Below are 26930 nucleotides of genomic sequence, written 5' to 3'. Positions count from 1 at the left end.
CAAAAGAAAAAATACTGTTTATTCCACACAACTACATCAAGTGCTTCTCCCCCATTCTCCCCTCCCCACCCCTTGCTCCAGCTTCCAGCAGACTTTATCCCATACCTGGGAACAGTCAGAACCTCAGCGTCAAAACAGCCTGGCCTATGAAAGAGGAAGAGAATCTAGGCATAGGAAGGTGACTGGATTTCCAAGGACACAAAAATGTCAGGGTCTCTCATTCCAAAGTCAAATGGGTTCCTTAACTCATTTGGCTGAATTCTTTCCCTGGACCCCACCAGGATAAAATGCCATAATTAGTGCAGGGTCAAAGGCCCCAGCTGAGTCATTGCACATCCATGGAAAGTTTTGGTCTTTGAAACAAAAACAAACAAAACCACCTGCAAAGAGTTAAGCCATTTTTGCCCTTTCTCCTGCTTTTCCATGGTAAAGGAGCCACTGAGCTCTGGCTGATAACCAGAGAGGTGCTTTCAAAACAAAATTAATACCAACTCCCTTCAGAGACCGATGCTACTCAAAACAAAAATATGAACAAAACAAAAAACCCACTTCAGGGCCATAGCTGCTTCCCTGGGGGCCTGTGGTGGGGGAACAAGAGCAGAGATCAGGCAGGCGAGCTCTGCTTTGGGCGCACTTCAGGGCCATCCTGTACCCCCTGCCTGGGGAATTCAGCCTGCAAACATGCTGCCCCTGGACTTGTTCCTCTGCAACACCAGCCCATCATTCCAGCAGAGGAAAAAATGGTTTCATTCTAGCCCAGCTTTGAGAAGACAGATTTAGACACGGGAGGAGCTAAGAAGGCATAGCCAGGCCTAATTTAGAGCAGCAGTTCATCAGCTTTTTCCTGCCACGACACACAGGACAGATGGTGTCCTCCTGCACACGCACTGCCGTGGACACGCCCTGGATTATGTGCTGCTCCCAGGGCACCAGGCACGACCCACTTGTCTCTCCCAAAAAAGAAAGCGTATCTGAATACAAGCGCTTGAGGGTAAAAACCTGTATCTCTCTAATTTATTGAACTGTAAGTCACTGAATCCTTTAGGAACTCTGATACTACTTTATTCTTGCTGAAACCTTGTTTACAACACCCCTCTCAAGTGAGCTCTTCATCTCACTGAGACAGGTTGATAACCCTGAACTTGAGGGTGGAGCCTTACCCTTGGAGACACATCCTCTCCTGGGAGGCTGGGGCAGACAAGATGCCTCCCTGCTTCCTCATTCCCTCCCCACACTCAAGCAAGTTTGGTTGGTCAGAATGCAGTGGTGTGGAGTGTGTGTGTGTGCACGCGCATGCCAATTTGACACACTACTGCCCTCTCACTGGCAGAGCTACCGAGAGGATGGGCCACACTGGCACTGTAGGGCCTGGGAGAGACCAGCTGCAGGCAGGAAAAGAAACACAGCATGCCAGAGGAAGTGAGCTTAGGCTCTGCACCAGTGTCCGACAGAGGTGGTGATGTGCCCTCGCCTGGCAGTCACTTCTTCAGGGTTTATTGTGTGAGGTGCAGTGGAGACACCTGCTAGAGACCTGGCTCTGTAAGGACAGGAGTTGTGAAAGGAGTGGGTGGCTGACCCCTGTGACTTTTGTGACCCTTTAAGTCTACTCTACACAGCACGTCTGGGCTCATCTGAGCAAACCTCACAGTGCTCTCCTGTCCTCCTGGAGTCACATACTGAGTTCCAGGGGATGTCCAGCCACAGTGAGGCTGGGAAACTCACTTCACTGCTCGGACGACATGCTAACCCCCCATGTACCATAGCTACCCTCTCTGAAGGCAAAACCCAGCCTGCTCGAGGGGTATTCTTAACTCAGAAGTGCACTGGGGGGGACTGCTTACACAAACACATGGTCTAAGACTCTGGACAAGATTAGATTTCTCCTCCAGTATCCAAGATTTCAAGTTACAAAGAAAATTAGAGTTAAGTCATTTTCCCCACAGAGGCCTTTCCAGGCTGCCATCAGCTCTTTCTGGATGTTGGTTTTTCCCCAGGGCCTTGCTGTCTGGCGTCTTGTTTAATTTGCTGCTTCTGAGAAGGCCCAGGACTGGGTGTGAGGGCAAGAAAGAAGTCAGCATTCCTGCCCCCCCTCCCCCCCACCCCCCCACCAGTGCCTGCTTAGCTGGGCAGGGGGGTTTTCCAGGCTGCAAGTGCTCTTAACCATACCATTCTGATGCGGAGATGGCCATGGACAGAGATCAGATTAAAATCTGGGAGGATGGCCTTATCTACTAAGTTCCCAACCTGCTATAGACCCAGGTCAACTCCAGGACAGCTACAGTTCACTGCTGATTCCTTCCAACATGATTTACAAAAGAAAAGCTTCTGCTTTAGTGCAATTTTCCCCCCAAAGGAATCAGGGAGGGGAGAGTAGATCACATGTTCTGGCCCCAGGGCTGTGGAAACCTTCTGACCTTGAGGTCGAGGCAGACATGGAGTCTGACCTTCTGAGCAGCACATCACACTTTTCTGAATTGTATCTCTTGGGTTCTTTCAGGGGACAGTGTGCCTGCAGGCAGAGGTTGAGTGGGTGAGGCTGTGGTTCCACTGGAGAAGCTGCCGTACCCGCCACACTCACACAGAGGAGCAAAGGAGAAGAGAGTGGAAAGAGAATGCCGTCGAAAACAAGAGCTAATGGCCAGTGCTTCTTCGAGGCTGCTACAGCCCTGCCCCAAAGACAGGGCGTTTCTGGTTCCCAACCAGAATTCACCCTTCAAAAACCACGTTAGCAAAGTGCTTCTTTAAGTGACACAACAAAACCCCTCCCTTGGCGTGACCAGCCCCAAACCTGGACGTCTCAGCTGGGCCCCACTGCCCTCCCCAGGACGTGGATGATACGGGGGAGATGGGGAGGCAGCTGACACACAGGCGCACAGTGGAGTCTCAAAACCCAGGACAAACACAGCCACATGTGGCAGAATGACAGACGCCGCAGAGCAGTGGCTGCAGCCAGATGCCAAGGGAAGGTACAAAGTGCTGGAACACAGGGCTGGGGGCTGAGCCCTAAGGGATCTGAAAGACATTCAGCTTGCTGGTGTTCTTGAGCGTCTGGCGCCGGTTGCAGAACCAGACCCGCACGACCTCCCGGTCATAGTTGAGCTCCTTAGCAATCTCGGTGATCTCCTGGCCTGTGGGCAGCGGGTTCTTCTCGAAGTAGGCATTGAGAGCCTCTATGGCCTGGGGGGTAAAGGAAGTGCGGCGCTTGCGTTTCTTGGAGGGCTCGCCTCCCACAAACTCCATCAGATTCTGCTGGCCTTCCTGGTTCCGGAGTTCAGCTTCATTCAGCCACTTCTCCAGCACCGGCTTCAGCTTCTGGGCACTCTTGGGCGTGATGTCCAGCTTCTCGAACCTGTAGGTGACCCAAGCCCAGGAAGGGACAGTGAGAGTGTCTTATTCCCCACACTGGGCTCGAACACCGTCTGCAAGGGACTGCTGCTCTCGGGGCTGGTGGGGCTGTGCTCAGTGCTCGCCTCACCACCCCCACCAAGACCCCCTGGCTTGGCCAAGCCCAGACTCCTCAGACTGTCCTGTATCCCACGTCAGAACAGGGAAACCATTCCCGTGGCCTCGGTTCAATAGTGCAGCGATAAAAGGGCAACCGCTTTATGAGCACCATTCCAGAGCTTTCACACCCAGATGGGTGAGGTCCTTTGAGGAGTCACCCTGGGAGGCCTCCAGAGATGGCAAACGGATGTCATGAGTGCTGTCCTCCTCCAAGTGCAGCATCACTAAGTCAGAATACTCTTTCTGGCTGAGGCCAGATGTGACTACAGAATTCCCAACATGGCACGGTGCTCTCACAGCCAGTCTAGTCTAACCTTTAGAGTCGGCAGGCAGAGGAAACCTTTTGGACATCCCTGAGCCATGTGCTTTTTCCTGCTTGAAACCCTCGGCTACCCCTCCTTTAGTTTATTTTATCTTATGTTATCATTTTATTTTATTTTTTACCACTTAAAAAAAAAATGAAGTATAGTGGATTGACAATGTTGTTACCCCTCCTTTAATACTGGCACCAGAACCAGTCTGTATGCTGCACACAGAAAAAGCAGCTACATCACTTCGTAGTCATGCCTCGTAAGAGGGGGAGATGGGAGCGTGATAGGGGTGAGGGTGGGTTGGAGTTGAGAACCAAGCCAGAGCCAAAGTTCCCACTTCCGTGACTAATTTCCTAAGCTGCCCTCCCGTCCCCAGAGGATCCTAAATGGGTTAGGATCCTGGCTTCCCCACAAAGAGACAATATAAATGCTCGGGATTGGGGGACAAACGTCAGAGGCCCCCAGAAAGACTTTGGCTACGCTAGGTGTTCATGTCTACCCCTTGTCCAGAAGGCGGCAGGAGCCAGGGAGAATGTGGAAAGGCGCCAGATACCTGGGCCCCTGTGGGTGCCCTGACCTTGTCCAGGGCAGCCTTACTCACCGGCAGATGGCTGACTGGCTGTAGGCTGGGCCTTCCGTTGCAGTCAGAGCCTGACCCACCTGGGTCTGTGTGAGGCCCAGGGACAACCGGCGGATCTTAAAGTTCTTGGCAAACTCCCGGATCTCTTCTAAGTTGATCCCGTCCTCATCCAGACTCGGGGTGTGTGGCTCTAGCCCAGAGGGAGGGGGCAGAGGTGTGTGTAAGACACATGATTATCGCTGCTTCTCTAGCCCACTGGCCTAGCCTGGTGCGGTAGTGAAGGATAAGGACATTTGGCAACAGGCCTGTGTACCCTTAAGACCCTCATCACCCCTGTCCCCAAGACAAATAAGACTTGGGGGCAAGGGGCCAGGACCAATGTGTCCAGAGGTAGAAGCCTATTTTCAACTTCTTCCAGCTCTGTTGACCCTCCCCCATTCTTCCCAGCCTGGCCCCAAGCACACCCGTTGGCCATCCACATTCCTCAAATACTGGGTGAGAGACCACAGGAGAGACAGCCAGTGGCTTGGCTTTTCAGAGAAGCAGCCAGACAGCTGGCTAAACAACCTCCACCACTGTCATGCACAGAATCCAGCCTCACAGAATAAGAAAGCCAATTCCTGGCAATGGGCCTGTGCCCTTCCCTTTTGGACTCCAGGAAGTTTATTAAGAAGAGCATCATCTAATGAGGTCAGGGTGTCCAAATACATGCCTCTCCCCTTCTCTACAACGTTCTCTAGGAGCTACTTACTGGACACCAGCTGGCTGACAGTAGGGGTCTCTGAGCAGGTGATTGGGATGGGAGCAGAGGCAGCTGGCTTGGCCGCTGGCGCTGGGCTGGCGATGACCACAGCCGGCTGGGGCACAGCTGGCGTTGGCTGGATGGGCTGCACCTGTGAGAAGAAGAGCCAACAAACCCCACTGCCCCCCTGCCTGGCTCAGGGGGGTGGAGTCTCTGGGGGGTCCAGAGGCAGGGCAAAAGTGGGCATGGAATCCTCACTCACCCAGCACACGCCTACCTGTGCCCCATCAAAAAGCAAGACCGGAAGCTGCACATTAGCACCCACCCAATGATAATGACTTCCAAAACAAGCGGAGAATGGGCCCTAACAAGCAGGGGCCTTGTAGCTGCCTGTGACGCAGGTAGGTCAGAGGCTCAGAAAGGTTCAGCACACTTGGTCAAAGCCCCAACAAGTGTCCGGCCTTGAGATAACTGCTCTCAAATCTCTGCCTTCAAAGGAGAAACCTAGGGACTTCCCTGGTGGCACAGTGGTTAAGAATCCGCCTGCCAATGCAGGAGACGCAGGTTGGATCCCTGGTCTGGGAAGATACCACATGCTGCGGAGCAACTAAGCCCATGCACCACAACTACTGAGCCTGTGCTCTAGAGCCCGTGAGCCACAACAGGAAAAGCCACTGCAATGAGAAGCCCGTGTACCGCAACAAAGAGTAGCCCCTGCTCGCCGCAACTAGAGAAAGCCCGCTCGCAGCAATGACAACACAATGCAGCCAATAAGTAAATAAATAAATAAATTTATATATATATATAAAAAAATAAAAGGAGAAACCTAAACTTGATTCTAAAGCCTCCAGGCCCCAAATAACCATTAATAAGAAACTGGCATTTACCTCCCTACATTAAGATACTGTGCAGCCATGAGAAAGAATAAGCGTAGCTCTTAACTACTGCCATGAAAAGAGCTGAGTCACAGTGCGAAGTGAAAGAAAAAAGAGTAAGGTGAAAAACAGTTTTTATGGAACAATTCCTTTAAAGAAGAAATATGAATTTTCAGGAAAAAAAATATCTTGAGGCATATAAAGCAAAATGTCAACGGAAGTCATCTCTGGAAGTAGAGTTAGAAGGGATTTTTACTTTTTGACATCACACATAATGTTGGAAATTTTATAAATAGTATGTATCATATTTATAATCGGGAGAAACTATAAATATATGAAATTAGTATGTGTAGTATGGTTCTTCTTTAAGCTTCCTGAAAGTGCAGATTTCTCTAGGATGAGTCCTGAATTCTACCTCCCGGCAGCTTCAAGTCATTCCCTTGTCATCCCCAGGGCCTTGTTCAGAGCTTCCTGTCTCTGGCTAGAATTGTTTAAGCTGTCTCCTAACAGGGACAATGATTCGAGCCTCATCACAATCCAATTCTTGGCTCCACCTGGATAACAGAGGGATTTTTTTTTTAATGCACAGCTAATCAGCCACTTCCCTGCTAAAAACCCTTCTGCGACTCCCCGCTACCTAGCACTAGTGATAACAATAAAAGCACCATTTTTCAAGTGCTTTCTGTGCACCAAGGTATTAATTGCCTTATGTATAATATGTCCGTTAACATTCATAACTTTCTGAAGTTGGTATTCTTATCATCTCCATTTTATAGCTGAGGCTAAGAGGTCATTCAATGAAGGTGGGAAGCAGGGTACCACATTTGAGAACCAAAGGCCTCAACATCACCTAGGAACTTGTTAGAGATGTGAATTCTTGGACTCCACTCCAGACCTACTAAATCAGAGACCCTGGGTGAGGCCCAAGAATCTGCCTCCCAACAAGCCCTCCCGGTGGTTCCGCGGCACACACTCAAGCCTGAGAACCCCTGCTCTGGCGCACTGTGCCTCCCGCCGTTCTGTGGCGGTCCAGCACGCTCTCACCCAACGCATCCCTTACATTAGCTGAACGTCCTACTCTATGAAGCCTTGTCAGACTCCCCAGCCTGCTTAGAGCTCCCTTCTCTGGGTTCCCAAAACACCTTATCCTGCCCCCATCATAGTCTTTGTCACGCTGACGTATTGTCTCTGACTCTGAGCTTCCTAAGGCTAGGAAGGGCACCTTATTCATCTCTACATCTTCAGGATCCGGAATATAGTAGGCACTCAAAAACTGCTCCTAGAATGAACACATAAATGAATACTAAATGCCACAGTGCAGAGTGGAGGGGTGGAGGGACGGAGGGGTGAAGAGGGGGAGGGTGCAGAACGAACCTCCCGGTGCCTCTCGAGCAATTCGTTCACCCTGGAGCTGACGGAGACCCCGTTTGCTTTGACCTCCCCTCCCTGGCCTTCTCCGAGGGGCGCTGGCCTCTGAGGGCACACACGCGCCGGTCCGGTGTGGGTGGGTGAGGAGCAGGGGGGTGCCGGTGCCGTGTGTGGACTCACGTGGATCTGCCACCTCGAAACCTCCCCCGTCTTTGGGAGGATGCCCTGCTTTCCCAGGGGCTTCAGGAAATACTGTTGTCCTGCCCCCCGTCCGGAGAGAGGCCGCCCACGCCAGACAGCACTGCCTGCCCCCATCCCCCAACCCAGCCCTTGTACCTCACTCTTAGCGGGGGACTCAGGAGCGCTCGGCTTCCGGACAGCCGCGGGAGGAGGCAGGGGGCTGCTGGCCAGGGTCGCGATCACCTGGCCCTGGGCGTTCAACAACAGCTGGGGGGTGACAGCCTGGACCTGCAGGCTTTGGGCTGGTGCTGGGGCCGCCACGCGAGCCGAGTTCACTACCCACGGAAGTGTTCCAATCACCTGAGAGGAAACACAGGGACCCCAAGCGTGAGGGCCGCGTCCAGCTCCGCCCCCAACCCAACGCCCCACATTGGCAGGGAGGGGACGTAACCCCTCTGGGCCTCCGTTTCCCCCCATAAAGTGAAAGGTTCATACTCTAGGAGCTGCTTCCTTTATTCTCTCTCCAGAGCCGTGATGGAGCAGGACTAGGTCTGCATGTGGAGTCAGACAGACCTCAGTGTGAATCCCTGCTCTACTACATTTTCACTGTGGGGCTTAATTTCGATGAAACTCAGCCTTCTCCTCTGTAAAATGGGAATAAAAATCTCCACCCAATTGGTGTGTACTCAAAATGAAGTGGGATAATGTATGAGAAAGCACCTAGCACAGAGTCTGGCCACAAAGTGAGTGCTCTGTAAACAAAAACCCCCAACTAGAGTGAGCATCGCCAGGGCTGGGTGGGGGCTATGACCGCGCCTGGCCGCGGCGTCAGCAGAGAGCTGTCACACAGCAGGTGTGAACAGCAGCTTGTCACCCTAGTTGAGTTTCTGTGACCTTCAGCCCAAGTCCTGCCCTTCCCCCGCAGCCAGCCTCCCCACAGTCCCCACCCCTCAGCCTGGCTTTGGCCACTTGCCTGTCCCTGAGCGTTGGTGAGGATCTGACTGCTGATCCCCGGCATGCTGGGAATGGCATTGGCAATGACCGGAGTTGTAGTGAGGGAGCCCAGGATCTGGGTCTGTCCCCCGAGGGAAGCAGCACTGATCTGTGGGTGGAGGAAGAGCCTTGCTCAGAGGCGATGGGGTGAGAAAGAGCCCAGGGCAGAGGGAAGAGGGCTAAGGGTATTGGGGCAGGGGATACGGATGCTGGGCAGATGTGAATGTGGGCTGCAGGTCTGAGGCCACCAGCTGAATAGAATCCCAGGCCAGGGGCTGCAGGGGGTGAGCAGGGAAGGGTGGGGCCACAGTCATGGAGGTCTGACTCTGGCTAATCTTTCAGGCTAGCTCTCGGTGAGTAGAAGAGCCAGACTCAAGAGGCTGATGTGATTCTAGCCACATCTAACTAGATGTGATCTAGTCACATCTAACAGCTCCACTGCCAAGCCAGGAGCCACACTGGATAGACACCAGCTTGGGGCTGTGAGCCTCTAGCTCCACCTTAGTGACAGCTCACAAGTTTGCCATCCCCAGACATCATCCCACCCTCCAAGGCTGGTCCAGTGGTTCAGGTTCTGGAGGATTTGCCCAGCCCTCTTGGCAGAGGTTGTCTGCTCTTGTCTGGGACGGATGGGCTGGTAGCTGCAGGGAGAAGGCCTCAGAAGAAGCCCATCTCTGCTGAAGTGTTGGAAAAGAGCCGTATTCAGGAGGCTGGTCCTCCACCTCCTTCCTCCCCTGCGAGAAGGGTCAGATTCACCCTTGGCCAGAGATGCGGTCCATCCCCGTCAGCCCCCGGTGAGGGCAGCAGCTTACGATTCCTGGGCTGAACGCGAAGCCTGCAGGCTGAACGGTGATCTGTGGGGGGGTGTCCACTGGCTTGGGGGTGGGGGCAGTCGCGGTGGCAGCAGTGGGCTGCGGGAGAATGGCGGGCGTGGTCTGCAGCAGCGGCTGGCTCTGGAGCAGCGCCTGGGGCTGTGCTGGTGGCCGGGGCTGGGCGGGTGAGGAGGCCTGGGCTGGTGGGGCAGCTGGTGCAGGTGCCGGGAGAGCGGCGTTCAGCACGGCGGCTGCTATGGAGCAAGGCAGAGACAGAGGGGCTCAAATGCCTGGGCGTGGCCCAGGGCGGCTCCAATCCCCGGGGATCTGGCACCAGAACGAGAGGGGGGCTGGGGCAGTGGGGCGGGGGCACAGGCGGCTGTGATTCCCTTGATCCTTGCGGGGGTGGCACACGCCAACATCTCTGATCCCCCCTCCCTCGGGCCTGGAGATGTGTAGGTTCAAAACCAAAAGGCGAATCTTCTTGCAGTCCGTCTCAGGAGGCTGGCGGCGGGGTGAGTTCTGGCGTAGGGGGGAGGGGCAGTCTCAGACAGTTGGCTGAAGGAAGAGAGGCCTGCTGGGCCAGCCTGGTGTCATGGCCTAGAGTCCCCGAGGTGGTGCAGCAGCTCTGCGGCCGGGTGCCTGGGACACCAGATCCAGACTCCAGGGCTGTCGCCCTGGGAGGGCGGCGGGTTCGGAGTCCGACATGGCGAGCACACGTGCAGGGATGGTAGTGTAAGGTGGTGGGGGCCTGGTGCAGTCCTGGGGAGAGTTGCCGTTACCTTGGAGACCGGCTAAAGGTGGCTTGAAAAATCCCCCCGTGGGAGAAGCAGCGGTCAGTCCTGGGAGGGCAGCCACGGTTGCTGCAGGAATTGTCCACACGGCCAGCCCCTGCTGACCAGCCACTTGACCTGCAATACTGATGGGGATAAGAAGAGGTTGAGTAACTGCCCCTGCTGGAACCATAACTCCTGTCAGAACTGTGGCTAAGTTTTCCTGAGTCAAGACCTGCAAAAGCAAACAAGATTTCAAAAAGAAAAGAAAAAATAAAAAATCAACATCGACAGCGCAAACACTGGGTCTCTGAGACCCAGCTGAGCACACACAAAGCATTCTGAGGGCAGTGGGAAAAGGCTGTGTGAGGGCGGGGAAGAGACAAGCCTTCCTGGAGGCCCAACCCCGAGGGGGCACCTGGACTAAGCTATCCTGCCTTCAGAGAAGCAGCCCACATCAGGGACAGGGCCCAGCCCTGCTCAAAGACCAGAAAGGGTCACAGGCCTCTCCCAGCACCGCCTGCTGCCTCCCAACCCTTCCCTGGGCCCTTGCCCACAGGACCAATGGTCTGTGGCCAGGAAGCAGGGGGCAGGGGCCAGTGGAACCAAGTGGTCAAGAGCCACAGAGGCCTCTGGGAAGCTCTGATGGAGGCCACTCCTGATGGAGGCCTTGGAGATCTGTGCGCGTAAGGAAAGGTCAGGGAGCTCAACATGCCTGGAGGCCTCTGGAGACAGCTTCTCACTGAGCTGGGGCTGCCCCTGGCTCTAAATGAGGACCAAAAATTCATGAACTCTTCCAGGCATCCCCTAGAGGGGCTGAAAAGGGTATTCACTCATTTAGTGATTAGATGACTTGAAGGAGTTAATGTAACCGCTATACTCCTTGCTGGACCCAAGGGGATTACCTGGCAAATGCAGATATACTTTTCCTAGGGGGCCTGAGCTGGGGCAGGGGAGTGGCCAGGGTACCTAGTAGGAGATTCCCTCCCTCAAGCCACAGCCCCTCCCCTGTCCTGCCTCACGGAGTTCCCAGATCCCACGGCCAGCCCATGGTGGCTATCCCATGCCTTGCTCCTGCCCACTGCCCTCCGTCCAGCTCCCTGGGGTGGCCCTTACCTGGGGGGCAGCTTGTACAGCCAGTGGCGTCAGGGTCTGCGATGCCTGAGGCTGGCATGGGGCTTGGCTGAAGGTAGCAACAGCAGGGGCAGGGCTCAGAGGCATCCCCGGGAGAGACTTCACTTCATGTGGCATTGGGAGAAAGAGGCACAGGGAGTAAGCCGGGATGAGTGTGACAGCTCTCAGCCCCACATTGCATTCCTGCATAACCCAAGGCCAATCGCTGGCCTTCCCTTCCCCAAAGCTACTGGTGGTGAGAATAGGAGGCTGGAGAACCCTGTGCGAGACCTGGAAGGTGGGCCACCCTCTTCCCACATGTGGATGAAGAAGATGCAGATCCAGGTACAGCTGGGTATCAGCCTCTCATCTCCTGGCTCTGTAGGATGCTAGGACCTATCACACAATCAGTAGTAGAAATAAACATGTGTCAGGAAGAGAAGGAGCTAGAATCAATGGGATGGACAGGCTCATCCAGCAACTGGGTCACTGTTCACCCTACACCTAGGCTACTTTTTGGATGCAGGTGCTGGCTTGGGGAAGGGGCAGGATTCCTGTAGGGTGAAGTCTTAGAAGTGACGTGTCTTGGCCACACTCAGGATCAGAGGGGCTCTCCAGGCCAGGCAGCTTTTCCCTGCCATTCCCTGAGGTCTGAAGTCTAGACGCGGTTCTAGGAGGTTCTAAAGGAACTTCCCGTGAATTGGAGCTTTTCACCCAGGTGAGAGCTTCCTCTTGCTACCTGGTTTTAGTTAGGTACTGGGACCCCTGCCAGGAAACCTCTTCAAAGCCACACAACAATGTGGAGAGGGGTTATTATTTAATATATGGTGAGACATGAAAGGGAATTTAGCCTTTGGGTGCTAGGCCAGATCAGTGGCTTCTTAATACTGGCCCTTGTCTAGGCCTACTGAGTCAGAATGTCCAGGAGTGGAAGCCTGGAACCTCACATCTCTCTCTTTTTCTTTTAAACTCCCTTGTCATATAGCACACAGACAAAGTGGGAACCACTGAACTAGATAATCTTCCAAGCCTGCATCCCCAGTCTGTGTCTTAATCTGGAAAGGCACCAACCTAAGTTAGGACTAGATTGTTCATAGTATGTAATTTAAAAATCCAGATTACTTAAAGAATGAAAGAGACTAGCAAGCAATCACTAAAGCCTTATAAAATATTAAAGAAAATAAAATTGCAGATTTATCTCCACTGCGAAGGGGAGATACATTTTTAACTATTGAAAAAAAAAATCAGATAAGGATAATCTGAACCCCTGAAAACTTAAAAAACATTTTGCTTGATAAAGTGAAATGAAACCTAAAAAGGAAAGTGAGGAAATGAGAAAGTGATGAAAGCTTACCATCTGAAGAGTCATTTCATTAAGATATACTGTATTTCCAGAATAGGACCATGGGCCCAAGGGTTTGCCTACATTTAGGGTTTTTGTAGCTTCCTGCTAGACTCCTGCTAGACTGCTTTTCAGGAAAACTGAACCAATTTACAGAACCATCAACAATGTACCTGTTTCTCCGCAGTACCACTCAATTTAGGTTTTATTACTGTTTACTTATTTTTCTGGCTTAAAAGGCATAGGTGGTACCTCATAGCCAATTACTTTTCCTCTCACTGATAGCAAGATTTTGTATTTTTCCAGGTGATGATTTCCTCCTATGTAAACACTTGACTTCTCTTCAAAAGGAATTTGAGTGAACTACACCTCAAAGAAAAATAAAACTAAAGGGCCACTCAAAGCACCACTGTTTATTAACAATGAAAAATTGGACAGTTTGATAATAGCCAAAACCAGAATCAGGGGAATGAATCTGTCAATAAAGGACATGGAAGCTGAAATAATATGGTGGTAAGTGTCACACTACTTAGCCTGCCCTCAGGGGCCACACCTATAAAAATATGTATGTGTGACAAGGTCTGGGTAATAATTTAGAGTGACACAAATCATCAGATACTTTTTTCATCTTGAAAAAAGTTTCCTATTATTTAGTTTTATTTTAAGAGGAAACATTTTTCAATATTGGATACACAGAAACATTCCATCAAAGCCACAATTTGAGCTGGCAGCTTCTTAAGAAGTACCATCCACATACCTCCGTTACCTGCTTGACAATGACTCAAATTCCTTTACAAAGAAGACTTTAGGGAAAGGCTTAACTATAACCTCTGGAAGAAGAGGCACACTGCCATGAATACTCATGCCAAGGTGTAAATAATTGATCTCGGATCAATTTCTGAGAGCAGGTTTTGGATAAGGAGCAGAATTAAGGCACCAGAAGAAATGAGATATAGAAGACGGATAAAAGGGTAAAAAGGGAAGTTAAGGCACTGGGGATAAAGCTGGAAGAAAATGGAAAGGGTGGCCGACATGGGGAATCCTTGTCTTTCCTGCCTGCTCAGCAGGGCACTGGCCCATGGGAGCCGGTGATGACTCATTCTGGCCTCAACAAGGAAGCAGGATATTTCCAGGCTAGTGGAAAACGGTCATGCCTCTCGTCATTCCTTTACTCAAAAGAAGAAAAAATTACCCAGGTTACCAGGGTCCCAAATGGATCTGCACACTGATTTGCAAGCAGAGCAAGGGAGGTGAGATCTTGCAGGGTTTTTGTTAAGAGTTGCCTGTTCTTTATCCCTGGCTCCTCCTCTCCACCCACCCCTTCGCCGCCAACCAGATCGCCAACCTAAGGAAGGGATGAAGTTCGGCAGAAGGCAAGGGGAGATGAATCATGGCTTTCTAGGGGAAGCCCCAGGCTTCCTGCAAAAGGAGATGTCTATTCCGGAAGGTGTTAATAAGGAAAGTCAACAAAAGGGTGCCCTGTGCCCAGAGAGCAGTGCCTAGGACCAGCCCCAGCTTCTAGAACAGCCTGGCTGTCTCACAGCTGTACTGCAGGGTCCTTAGGGGAGACAGTGTGAGTCAATCAGCCATACCCATTCCCTGTGGAGGAGAATCAAACGCGTGCCCTAAAGTCACCTTTGGAGAATAACAGTACACACAAGCCCACCAGGCTAGACGCATGCCAGCCCAGCTGCAAGTGAGGAGCTGGGATTCTATAAGGCCCTCCCTTAACACACATCTTTAGTCTAAGGCGGGTAAGATGACCTCTCACCCCCAACTCTTGGCACATCCCAGCTCCACCACAAAAGGTACTGATACGGAAGGGCTGGCAGGGTCCTGGTGTCCTCTCTGCCTTGAGCCTGAGGGTCTGCTTTAGACCTGGGAGTCCTCTCTGAGGTTAATTCAGTGCCCTCGGCTAAGCCCCGCCACTCTCCCCCCATCTCACCCTGACCCACCCCAGTTTAGATGTGTAAGTGACTGAAGCCAGAGCTAAAGTTCCAGGGATGAGGCGTGGCCTAGGAGCTGACCAACAATCCAGGCTGTGACCAGAGGCTGCCCCGTGGACAGGAAGACGAGCCCCTAAAGCCGCCTAGACCCCTGGGGCTCACGCTGGTTCCCCGGGGGCAGCACAGGAAGGGACTCAGGCAGAGCGATGGCACCCGGGAGCAGTGGCCTCGTACCAGTTGCCCCTGTGGAGGAGTCTGCGATGTCTGGCTCTGCTTCACCCTCAGCTTCACCGGCTTTGGTGGGGCCGTAGCTCTGGGAGCCCTCGGAGGCCACACCCTCCAGCGCTTTGCCCTCCTCCTCAGCAGGGATCTGGGCATCCACTCCAACCTCCAGAACTCGGATGGTCTCATGGCCTGACATCACGATGACCTGCAAACAGAGGACGGGGACACTGCTGGGGGGAGGGGCAGATACAGCCCCGGGAAACCAGAGCCCTAGGTATGGCTGAGGGAGAGAGGAGAGAGCATCTCAGGATGCAGAGCTCCTGTCCCAAGGACTGTGTGCTCTGCGAGAATTCCAGAGCCTGGAGCAGACTGCAGCTCCCTGATTCCCGGGAAGGGGGTACTAGGAGAAAGTAGGCCCTGGTGACAGGGACAAGCCAGGAAAAGTGCCACAGAGCCAAACCGTTTGGGGCCATTTCTACGTATTCCCTCTCTCGGATTCAGTTCAGGGAGTGGTAAATGGCCTCTCCCACAGCCTTGCAAGGTTGCCTTCTTGGCTGCTAGGATATTGGAGTGTGATTACGACGGCCCCTAACACGGCAACCACAGCTTAAGCTGGGACAAGAAGCTAATCCCTCTTCACGCCCTCAGAGACATTGTCGCAGTGTAAAATGCACGCTCCATGATACGGACTCACTTTTTAAGCTCATGGTTCCTTTATTTCCAAATCTCTGGGGTACAGGCCAAGATTTCCCTGCAAGCTAACTTCCTGGCGGGAGGGTCAGGAGTCCTGAAGACTCGGCCTCTCGCCGGCCCGCCTGGACTGGAACTTTGCACCCTGTGGGCCTGCGGCTCCCGTGGGCCTGCGGCTCCCGTGTGCCTTCTGCCGTGGGTGTGCTCCGACCTCGAGGGGAGCCCCCATGCCCAGCGATGCAGGCGGCCCCTGGGCCTCCCCGGAACACTAGGTCTTCTTTCCTGCTCAAAGGGCCAGCACTCAGTGCTTTACCTCCAGCACTGACATGCTTCCAATTGGGCCATTCAAGAATCAGGGTCACCCCATACATTAAAAAGCTCTGTGTCAGGCCTTCCCTGCACTCGGCCTGGGCCCGAAGCCATTCCCACAAGAGACTCCTTCGGCCTGAAAACTGGATCCAGCCAGATTCTGCTGGAAAAAAGCAACAATGTGACCCATCAGGGGAGTATGAGTGAAATAACCCCCCAAGCAGTTTCCTTTCTGACTCAAACTTGACCTACGAGGGACTTCACTTCAATTACATTTTAAGGGATGTTAATTTTTTTTCTCCTTTTAAAAATTACGTAAGTCGGGAAATCCCTGGCGGCCCAGTGGTTAAGACTCGGCGCTCTCACTGCCAGGGGCCTGGGTTGGGTCACTGGTCAGGGAACTAAGAGCCCACAAGCCGCGCGGCACAGCCAAGAATAATAAGAATAATAATAATTACATAAGTAATAAAAGGTTATTGCAAGAAAAATTAGAAAATGACATATAAGCAGGAAAAAATAAATTCCCTGATATCCAAATTTTCCCCCATGTTAACTTATACATATTTTCACAGTTTAATTTCACTTTTTAAAGTCACAGCTTAAGTCCCCTAACCCAGCCCCTGAGAAATCCTAGCTGGTAACTACATCTGGACAGGTGAAGTGATGATCTGGACGGAGGTTTCTGGTAAGAAAGAGACAACGAGTTTCCCTCCTTGCCCACACCCCTTGGTCCATCACCCTCACTCCCCCGCCTCTTCCTGCCCCAGAAGATACCTGCTCATTGACAGTCAGAGATGAGTCTGGCGCGGCTCCAGGATCCATGGTCCCTTGTCAGGCTCGGGTGCGGGCTGGCCCACACCTATACATCCTGCAGGGTGAGATGGGATGGGAAGAGCAAAGGCTGATGTCACACAGTAATGCAATCTCCACACCACCTCAAAAAGTCAGAAGTAGAATGGCAGGAAGAGAGAAAAGCTAAGTTCTCCAAAGTATGTGTAGAAGTAAAGGAAATAGGAGTCTAAGGATTTTAAAACGAAAGTGTCTCACTTTCTACAGCATCCTAGGAGAACCTGCACTCAGGAGACGTCAGGGTGACAAGAGGGAAGAGGGGGCCAGGCATCTGTCCCTGGGAGTTCCCCAGGCCAGTGGGAAAGAGCAGACCCAGCAGAACCCGAGGTGACTTTGACCCAGACTCTCAGAACCAGACACAAGTAAGGAGCACATTGGGTATCTATCAGAACATTTCTCAGGGGAGGGGTCTGAGTGGACTTCCTGGAAGAGGTGGTAAAGATAGGAATAAATTAAAACAGTGTTCTCAAACTTTAATATGCCTGATCTTCCCTTGGAGCACATTAAAAATGCAGACCCCCCCTGCCCCAGACCAAAGATCCCCAGAGAGTCTGATTCAGTAGGTGGGTCCCCCAAAATCAGCACTCGGGGGATTCTGTGGCAGTGGCCCAGGAACCTTACTGGCCTTTAACATGGAGGGAAGGACCACATCCCAGATGGTGGAGCAGCTGCCGCATGCAGTGAGAAGGAGTGAGAGAAGCCCTTGTGCGAACAGGTGGTCTGGCTGGAGCCACAAGCCACAGTCACAAGCAACAGAGGTAATAAAGGGGACAACCAGTTTTAGACACACATAGAAAAGAGACAGCTGACACTTACTCTGAGTGTCCCCTGTGCTAAGCATTTTATGGAACACCAATTCACATATTACTCATGCCAGCTGGGGGATGGGAGCATTACTATCACCATGTTACAGATGAGGACACTAAGCTTGCAGAAATGTTCTGGATTCCTCACCTTTCTCTTCCTCCTCCTCTTCTACCCCTGGGTTCACTTCGTTTTCTTTCCTTTCTTTCCTTCTTCCTTCCTTCCTTTCTCTCTCTCTTCCTTCCTTTCTCTTTCTTTCTCTTTCTTTTTATTTTATTAATTGAGGTAAAATTCACATAACATCAAATTCATCATTTTAACCATTTTAAAAGTGTACAACTCAATGGAATTCAGCACATTTATAATACTGTGCAACGATCACCACTATTTGGTTCCAGAACATTTTCATCATCCGAAAGGAAATCCCATACCCATTAGCAGTTACTCCCTTTCCCTGCCAACCCCCAGCCCCTGGCAACCACGAATCTGCTTTGTCTCTATAGATTTGCCTATTTTTAATATTTCATATAAATGGAACCATACAATATGGGGCCTTTTCGTGTCTGTCTTCTTTTACTCTGCAGAATGTTGTCAAGGTTCATCTGTGGCGTGGCATGTATCAGTGCTTCAGTTCTTTTCACAGCTGGCTAAAATCCCATCACATGGGCTCTTGCACTCTCTGGGGAAGGCAGAGGCACAGGTAAACCAAGATTTCATTTCCAAGATAGAAAGTCCATCAAGACTCAGCTGTGACTTCACCCAGTGCTCCACAGGACTGTGCCAATCCACCACCTCCCCACAAAATAGTTTAAGAAAACAGTCTATGAGTGCAACACTTAGAGAACAATTAAGGAAAACAAGATCTTCACTTAATTCCCATAATTAAATGGCGTGGTCAAGTGTCTGAGAGTAGAGAATGAAAAAAACAATCAGATCTTTTCAGAGAAGCCAGCATCTTTAGCAGAAGAAAACTGGAGTTTCAAGAAAATTTTAAACACATAGTGAGTTAGAAGAAACTACATATTTGAAAAATACTTCTAAGAATATCCATGCATGTGAATCTAAACCACCTGGATACTGGGTCACGCAGGGGTCTCCAACATGATTGTATGAACGAGAATCTTCCCAAACAAGGATTAAATGAAGAAAAAGCAAAATTGGTGAAGGAGATTCAGGAGAAAGAAGACCTTCTTCAGAGGCTAAAACTGGTCCAAATGTATCACTCAAAGAATGACCTGTCCCAGTTACTGTTGTTAATAAGGAAGTGAAGAAGTTGGAGACAGATGTTGCTCTGTGAGCTGCAATCAACTATGTTTGAAAAGAAAAAGAAACTGAGCCTCACCCATTTGATAGATCACTACTGGTAAGACGATACACTGCTACACTATAACAGGAAATGAAGAATTTGTTAAGTTTCATTCATAATTTTTTCTCCAGAGGATCTTTGAGAATGACGACATAATAAAAAAGATGCTTATACATTTTAAAGAGAAGATATCAACCACCAGAGCTTAGAAAAAGGTAGCCTGATGAACACCAATTTCGGAACTCATTATCTAAATAGAAACCAAGTTCTAAAATGAAAATTCAGTATTTTGGATACATTTGCTAAAGGAAATGACATTTAAATAAATATGCAAAAAATGTTAATAATGATTAAAAAATAGTGTGGACAATGCTGGAAGTCAGTTTTACATTGTTTTGTTTATTGTGGTAAAAAAGTTTTATTGTAAATGTTAAAAACCAGTCCAGCCTGATGAATGTCTAAATGGGCCTAAAAATGCCCGCCTCTCTCATTTTATGACCCTTCTTTCCATCCATTTATCACATATTTCCATCTGGATGGTCTAGCAGATAATTAAACTCATATGTCAAAAAAATTCCAATGTATGGATACACCATATTTTGTTTATCCATTCATCCACGGATGGATGTTTGGGTTGTTTCTACATTTTGGCTACTGTGAATACTGCATACATGAATCTTTGTGTACAAGTTTTTGTTGGAACACCTGTTTTCAATTTTGGGGTATATACCTAGGAGTGCAATTGCTGGCTCATCCCAGGGCTTTTAGGGCTTTCACCCCAGTGACTGTGGTAAATAGCACATCTGGACGGCCTCCTTTGAGCTCACGGTGCCTTGCAGTGTCCACAGCCTGACAGCAGTGAAGAGAGACAATCAGCTGTCTGTTTTAAGAGAAGGGGCTCCTATGATCACCCCAACTGTAGAACTCCAGTACACACATAGATCATGGCAGAGTTGCTCTGGTTAAAGCTGGGACAGGAGACAATGCCCAGATAGAGCCTCCTCCTTTGCCTTTTTCCTCCAGTGAGCTGTGTTTGAAAAACACCTGAATCAAATCTGGCAAGGCTAACAAGTGGCTCACTTGTTCCTGACTTTTCTGTGCTAACATCTAAAAACGCAGGCAGGGACTTCCCTGGGGGTCCAAAGGTTAAGACCCCATGCTCCCAATGCAGGGGCACAGGTTCAATCCCTGGTCGGGGAACTAAGATTGCGCACGCCACATGGTGCAGACAGAAACTAAACAAAACAAACAAAAAAAAAACAAAATGCAAAAGCAACCTTGGAGGGAGAATGAACTGGGGGTGCTGAGGCATTTGTGCACAACCCAAAAATCCAGAGGTCCAGGACCATCCACGACTTTCAGTGGCAGGAAATGAGTTAGAGGATCCGACTCTATTTAGCCTTCTCCTTTGGGAACTACTTTGGGCTTAAGGCAATCTTCCAAGACACCCAGGAGGGGCACTGGGAAATCTCAAACAAATCAGAACCCCTCAGAATAGCCTGAGATCCTACTAAGAAAAATCCTGAAATGCTTTGTCCTTTGTTTATTCAACAAATGCTTCAGTGGCTATTATGTGCTGGGTGTTGGGGATACAGTGGGGGAAAAAACGCGTTCCCTAGCTTTGTCAAGAAGTTGACATTCTAACATGGCATCAAGGAAACAAAAGATAAGTACAATACAAGATGTTTAAGTGTCATGGTGGATGAATAGAGGGTGGCAGAAGATCCATAGAAGGGATATCTAATGCAGCTTTGTGTGGCCCTTTGCCCCTTGTTCCAGGGTGGCCATGCATTTCAGACATGAAATTTGATGCTATGTGAAGAATCTTGTGCCACAGAGGGAAATGGAATTTGTTGTATGGGATTCAGACTTTTAACTCAGACTCATTTCTGTACTTTTAATCACTTTACACTTAATGTGTTTGAGGTTTTCAAGGTGTTAAAGTATATTTTCATTATAATCATTTTTGGGGGTGGATTGAAGGAATGGCTGGTTAAGCTGGAATGTGTTTTTTTTGTGTTTATTTTTTTGATGTGGACCGTTTTTTTAAATCTTTTTTTTTTTTTTTTTTTTTTTAAGCTTCGTTGGGTCTTCATTGCTGCATGCGGGCTTTCTCTAGATGTGGAGAGCAGGGGCTACTCTTTGTTGCGGTGCGCAGGCTTCTCCGTGCGGTGGCTTCTCTTGTTGCAGAGCACAGGCTCTAGGGTGTGTGGGCTCAGCAGTTGAGGCTCATGGGCTCTAGAGCACAGGCTCAGTAGTTGCGGCGCACAGGCTTAGCTGCTCCTCGGTATGCGGGATCTTCCTGGACCAGGGATTGAACCCATGTCCCCTGCACTGACAGGTGTATTCTTAACCACTGCGCCACCAGGAAAGTCCCAATGTGGATCATTTTTAAAAAGCCTTTACTGAATTTGTTACAATATTGCCACTGTTTTATGTTTTGATTTTTTGGCCCTGAGGCATGTGTGATCTTAGCTCCCCGACCAGGGATCGAACCCACAACCCTTGCATTGGAAGTCTTAACCACTGGACTGCCAGAGAAAGTCCCTGGAAAGAGTTTTACCGGTGTCACATTTGTTATGGAAAATTACCTTTCAAATTTTTGACATAATCCTCTCAGGCGAGGTTGTTTGTTGACATCAGCAATTCCAGTTCTACACCACTTTTATATTTAAATTGTACCCTCACTTACCTCCTGCAGAGCTGCTACTGAAAAGGCCACACAGACAGGAAGCAGGAGATTAGTATAGATGGGTAGCTGGCGCTGAGCTGGATCATCCAGACAATGCTCCCAAGATGACCTCATCCAGTCTGACAACCACCAAGTCTAACTCTCCAGCTTAGACCTCACCTGGGAACTTCAGACTCATATATCCAACTACCTACTGATTGCTCACATCGTCTCATACTCAACATGTTCAAAACCAGACTCCTGATTCCCACCCCAAACCTGCTCCACCTGCCTGTAGCCTTCCCCATCTCAGCAAATGGCAGATGCTCAGGCCCCAAACCTTGCCATCATTCTTGCCTTCTCTCTTACATCTACATCTATATTAACTCCTTCAAATCCTGTTGGTTCTCCCTTCCAGTGCACCCAGAGTCCCCCCACTTCTTATCACTACCACCATGGTCCATGCAGATGTAGCACCTAGTGTAAAGGAACACAGGACGACATCCTCTCCGGCTTGCAATCATCACCTGCCCTGTTCTTAAATCGCCAATCTCCAGGCAGGTTGCTACCTCTTTCAAGTTTTCATTGCCTGATGGATTTTCTGCATGTCCTCCCACCCTTCTCCATTTCTGACCCCAGGACATAGATTTCCCTTCCCACCTGCTGAAAAATCATCCTCATCAATAGGTTATTGGTCCTGGGATAAACCATAATGGAAAAGAATATAAAACAATGTATATATGTGTATATCTGAGTCACTTTGCTGTATAGCAGAAATTAACACAACATTGTAAATCAACTATACTTCAGTTAAAAAATAAATAAAAATAATTTGGGGAGCCCCAACCCCTTTACACATAGTATTACAGTGAGCACTCTTTGGAGACAGACTTTCAGGTTCACAATCAGCTTTGATTTTCACAGGACAAATGATATAACCTCTCTGCCTTAGTTTCCTCATCTATAAAAATGAGAGTAATAGCACCTACTTCATAGGGCTATTATAAGGACTGGATAAATTAATGAATGTAAAAAGTTTAGATCAATGCCTGGCACATAGTAAGTGCTCAGAAGATGGTAGCTTTTATAAAAATTTACATACAGTATCTCATTTAAATTTACTATAGCAGTTAGGAACCTAGGTTCACCTCTCAGTTTCACCATTTCTTAGCTGTGAGACCTTGGACAAGGACTTAACCCCTCTATGCCTCAGTTACCATGTTTGAAACGGGGATAGCTAGCATTGTAGTAAATTGTATGTGTTCAAAAAATGTTAATTATTGGTATTCAGTTTTTTTTTTTTTTTTTTTGGCACACAGGCTTAGCTGCTCTGCGGCATGTGGGATCTTCCTGGAGCTGGGATCAAACCCATGACCTCCACATTGGCAGGCGGATTCTTAACCACTGCGCCACCTAGGAAGCCCTGTTATTTGGTTTTGACACCAGCCCCATGAGACCACCAAGCAAACACATAGTGAAGCTTGACCAATTGTGTGACTGTCTGCAGGTGGGTGGATTACTTTACTTCTCTGTTTTTTTCAGGGATAAATAATAAGAGAGCTTATCTTGGAATTATTGTACAAAGCACAAATAACAATTAGCTATTACAATTCCCATTTTTTATTGACGAGAAAGTTGATGATCAAAGAGAGACAGGGTAGAGGCTTAGGAGAAAAACCTAGATCAAATCCCAGCTTGGTCATGAAATAGCTGCGCCATCCTGGACAAATGATTTAATCTCTTCAAAGTTTACGTCCCTTATCTTTAAAATGCTGATTAAATGGGCAAGCCTATGGGGTTGTTATAATGATGATATGAGATCATGTAAGTAAAATGCTTAACATGGTATTCTTACCATGATCCCCATTCCCCCCCCCCCATTTTTATCTATAGGAAAATGGAGGTCAAGAGACATCAGGTGACTTGCCCAAGGGCACAGAAGAGTCTGTGGCAGATTCAAACTTCAAGGCCACATCCACCTGCTCCAGATTCCTATCCTCCTGACACCACAGTAAGCCTCCGTTCAGGAAATGGGAGGAAGGCTGACAGGCCCGAGGATCAGGACACACTGGAAAACGGAAGCTCTCAGTTCTGCTCCAGACCTCATTTATTAATTTACCTCCTCCCACCCCAATTCATGGACAGAGATCAATGATTTGCCAAGTTATTGGTAGACTCGCTAGGCACACACATGGGCCAGAAGGAAAGGAAAAGGCAAAAGATAGGAAAGTAGTGAACAACCTTATTTCTCCTTCCCTAACCTACCATTTGTAATCTTTGACATATATAGTCAAACAATAAAGACTAGTTTAATAAGGACACCTTTAGATTTAGTTTCCGCCTCCATTCCCTTGTGCCCAAACTTGTTTCACCCAGGCAGGGTGAAGGGAGGGGGCAAATGAAATGTGAAAAATGACAAGTAGGTATGTTCCCCCGCTAGACTGTAAGGAGCAAGAAGGCATGTATCCCAGAGTCTAGTATAATTCCTGGTACACAACAGAGGCTCATGAATACGAGCTGAAAACATAAATTATGATATCAGATCATACCATGTAGCCTCCTCATATTTCCTACCTTCTCCTCAAAACACACAGCCTATTTCAAATCTTGTGCCCTCGTTTCCAATACGACGGCTACTTAAAAACGATTTCAAAGAAGTAGTATTAAGTTCTGGAGAACCCCGGTCACCGTCACCCCTTCCTAATGTGCCCGTCCAGCTCCTCATTCCCAAGTCTTCCTTCGTTTGGCCAGTTTCTCCTGAGTCCCACTCCCTCTGTGGCCTCACTGACACCCATTTTCACACAGAAACAGTTTGGAGCTTAAAGGCAGAAGACCCACATTGAGTACCGCTTCTGCTTCAGGTAACCCCTAGAAGCTTCAGCTTCCTTATCTGTGAAATGGGGCTAAATGATAGTGCCCACCTCATGGGCTATTGTTAAATCGATAACATTTCTAGAAGGCTCTTAGAGGCTTTCACACAACAAATACTATGTAATTGCTTTAAACTGAAGTAAAGCATGCACATAAAAATATTTTTCGTTGTAAAGTGTTATAAAAAATGTGTACGATTACTACCATGACTTTATTGTAAATTTTGGGGATGGGGGATATGATCTTGTCCCAAGTTCCTTCATAATGCAGAGAATCCTTAAGCAAATTTCTTCTGACTCATCTCTTAATTGCTAGGTAGTACCTCCAAGAAGAGAACAGCCCATCTCTCTCTCCCTCTCCCTTCCTCTCTCTCTCTCTCTCTCACTCACACACAATGTCACTCTACATTATCTTATTTGTTTTCATGTTTATGATCTGCCTGTCCCCCCCACCTCACCCCCCCACTTCACCCCTCCCCCCCCTTCACCCTTCCCCCCCCACCAACTGGAATTAAAACTCCAAGACAGGGGAAGTTCTGTCTGTATTGTTCAGAGCTGGCACAGAGAGGGTATTTTTGTTGCACCAATGAACAAATGAATGAAGGTCTACGGAAGATATGCAAAGAAGTACCAGGTCGCAGGAATACCACCCTGAGAATCAACCCAGACTTCAATCAAAATGGAATATACGGAATTATTCCTCAGAAGGCCCTGCTCGTCAAAGGTAGCTGCCTTAGAATACCAAGAAAACGGAGGTGGGATATATGTCTATGAACAACTGAAGACCAGGCTTCTACTTTTGGAACAAGGAACCTGGAAGAGCAGATTCCAGCTCTCTGCAGAGCTTCTTTTCCTTTGCCCACGAAGGCTTCCCGACCGCGTTTTATCCCCCCCATGCCCCGCAGCGCAGGCTGTTCTGAGATTTGGGGCTTCCAATGACAAATTAGTAGGGGGTCCCAACGCTACAGTGGAGGTTACAAGGCCCCCTGGGGCTCCCTTTTGGCCTTGCCAGGTGAGAATGCCCAGGGAGCACATATCGGGTCCATTATGATGACTATTAATAATAATATTGTTACTAAATATTTATGAAGAGTTCATGCTCTGCTAGACGGTGACCCTCCCACCACTCCCCCATCCTTCCAGCAGCACCCAGATCCCTCACCCCGAGTCCCACCAGTCCTCCCGGTGTATTGTGGTTGGAGAGAATTGTGACAGGTAGCTCTGGCCGCCCCAGTTGACCTTAACTGCCGGGAACCCAGGCGTCCGGGGTCTCCCGTGGGGAGAGAATTCGTTCGCGGTCGCCAGTGGGTCTGTGTGAAGGACGTCCCCTTGGTCCGTACCCCACCTGGGCTCCAGGAGCAGAAATGGGGAGGGGCCAGGGCCAGGCTCCCCACGGGGTCCACCTGGCGGCTGCCCCCTCCTCTCCTCGGTCCCGACCGGCCCGCAGGCGGGTGAGGGCGCGGCCCCGGGGGTCTCCGGTCCCCGGAGGGCGGCCGCACGCCATCCCACTCCCAGAGCTCCCCGCCGCCCCGGCCCAGCATCCTGGCGCCCCGGCCCCGCGGCATTTTTTCTCTTTATCATAAATATATAAATTATGCTAATTACGGGCATTGCATATTAACCAAACCCGAAACCTCCCCTGCCCGGCCCCCTCCCCCTCCGTGCAAACCCCTCCCCGCCCCGGACCCCGCTACTTACCGGAGCCTGAGCCCGAGCCGCCTTCGCCCCGGGTGCCCGGCGGCCACCGATTAGAGATTCATCTCACAGCTCGGGCCAGGGGGCCGGGGGCCGGGGCCGGGGCCCGGGCGGCCGCCGCCCGCAGACAAAGAAGCCAGCGCGGCTTGGCTGGGCTCGGCTCGGCCCGGGAGCCGGTCGGGACCCGCCGCCGCCGCCCCCGGGCCCCCAGCCCGGGCTGGGCAGAGCCGAAGGGGACTCCGCGGGCAGCGCTGGAAGGAGGGGGGACGGTCGGGAAGCGAGAAGGGGAAGCGGGGTGGGGGGGTGGTCAGGTATATATATATATTTTTCTCCTTTCCCCCCCCTTTCCCTCCCCCCCTTTTTCCCCTCCTTCTGCTACTTGGATTTTTTTAGCTGCTGCGTCATGAGCATAATTTATGCAAAGAGCTTTGCCGCATGCTGCACCGCGCGCGCCAGCCGCCGGGGGCGGCGGGGAAGGGAGGGGATCTGGGGAGCCCAGAAGGAGCCATTGGGGCTGGGGGGGGAAGGGGGTGCCGAAGCCCCTTGTCACCCCGGAGGCCCCAGAGGCTCCCTCCCAGCGCTGGAGTGGAAGCCCGGTGGGGCGGGTCACGCAGCCCCCTCCGCCCTTTGGAGGGTGCGAGAGTGGGAGCGGGAGGCCGGGAGTCCGGGCTGGGGACCCTAGGCCACATTCCCGTTAGCCCAGGCTTGGGGCGGGGACTCCCAGCGGCCGCCTTCCTCTTTAGGCTAGTCAGCTGCCCTCCTCAACGTTGAAAGTCAAGTTCATGTCCATTCCCAAGCCCCAGGCCCAGGCCGGGACCCCGCTGCGAGGAAAGGGAGGGAACTCAGCGCCCAGCCAGCGCCCAGCCAACCTCCGGAGCAGCTGTGCCCCAGCTCCATCTCACGGGGGGCACCCTGGGCCTGAAAGCTCTCCCACCCCATCTACCCCCCACCTCAGTAGCAGTTGTGGACTGT

At 50.5% G+C, this 26930-nt stretch overlaps 1 protein-coding gene and 1 pseudogene across 2 annotated transcripts; one reads left to right on the top strand and one right to left on the bottom strand.

The window, feature by feature from the left end:
• Positions 1–26342, bottom strand: POU6F1 (POU class 6 homeobox 1). 2 transcript variants are annotated; one of them, XM_057703215.1, is made up of 11 exons: positions 25962–26342; positions 16538–16631; positions 14774–14969; positions 11255–11376; positions 10148–10373; positions 9366–9619; positions 8534–8662; positions 7717–7920; positions 5147–5288; positions 4417–4585; positions 1–3349 (listed from the first exon to the last, which is right to left on the bottom strand). In XM_057703215.1, exons 2-11 carry the CDS (start codon positions 16583–16585, stop codon positions 3004–3006), a joined length of 1836 nt encoding a protein of 611 aa, XP_057559198.1. In that variant the 5' UTR covers positions 16586–16631; positions 25962–26342; the 3' UTR covers positions 1–3003. The 2 variants fall into 2 exon arrangements, with proteins under 2 accessions (XP_057559198.1, XP_057559197.1); XM_057703214.1 differs by lacking the exons at positions 14774–14969; positions 16538–16631; positions 25962–26342 and having other exon boundaries at positions 9366–9616; positions 11255–11371.
• Positions 17961–18816, top strand: LOC130834089 (swi5-dependent recombination DNA repair protein 1 homolog; annotated as a pseudogene).
• Positions 26343–26930: the final 588 nt, after the last annotated feature.

Source organism: Hippopotamus amphibius, chromosome 12, assembly GCF_030028045.1.
Source record: "Hippopotamus amphibius kiboko isolate mHipAmp2 chromosome 12, mHipAmp2.hap2, whole genome shotgun sequence".
NCBI lineage: Eukaryota > Metazoa > Chordata > Mammalia > Artiodactyla > Hippopotamidae > Hippopotamus > Hippopotamus amphibius.
Note: the sequence above shows the minus strand (reverse complement) of the source record. Positions and strands in the feature narration are given on the sequence as shown.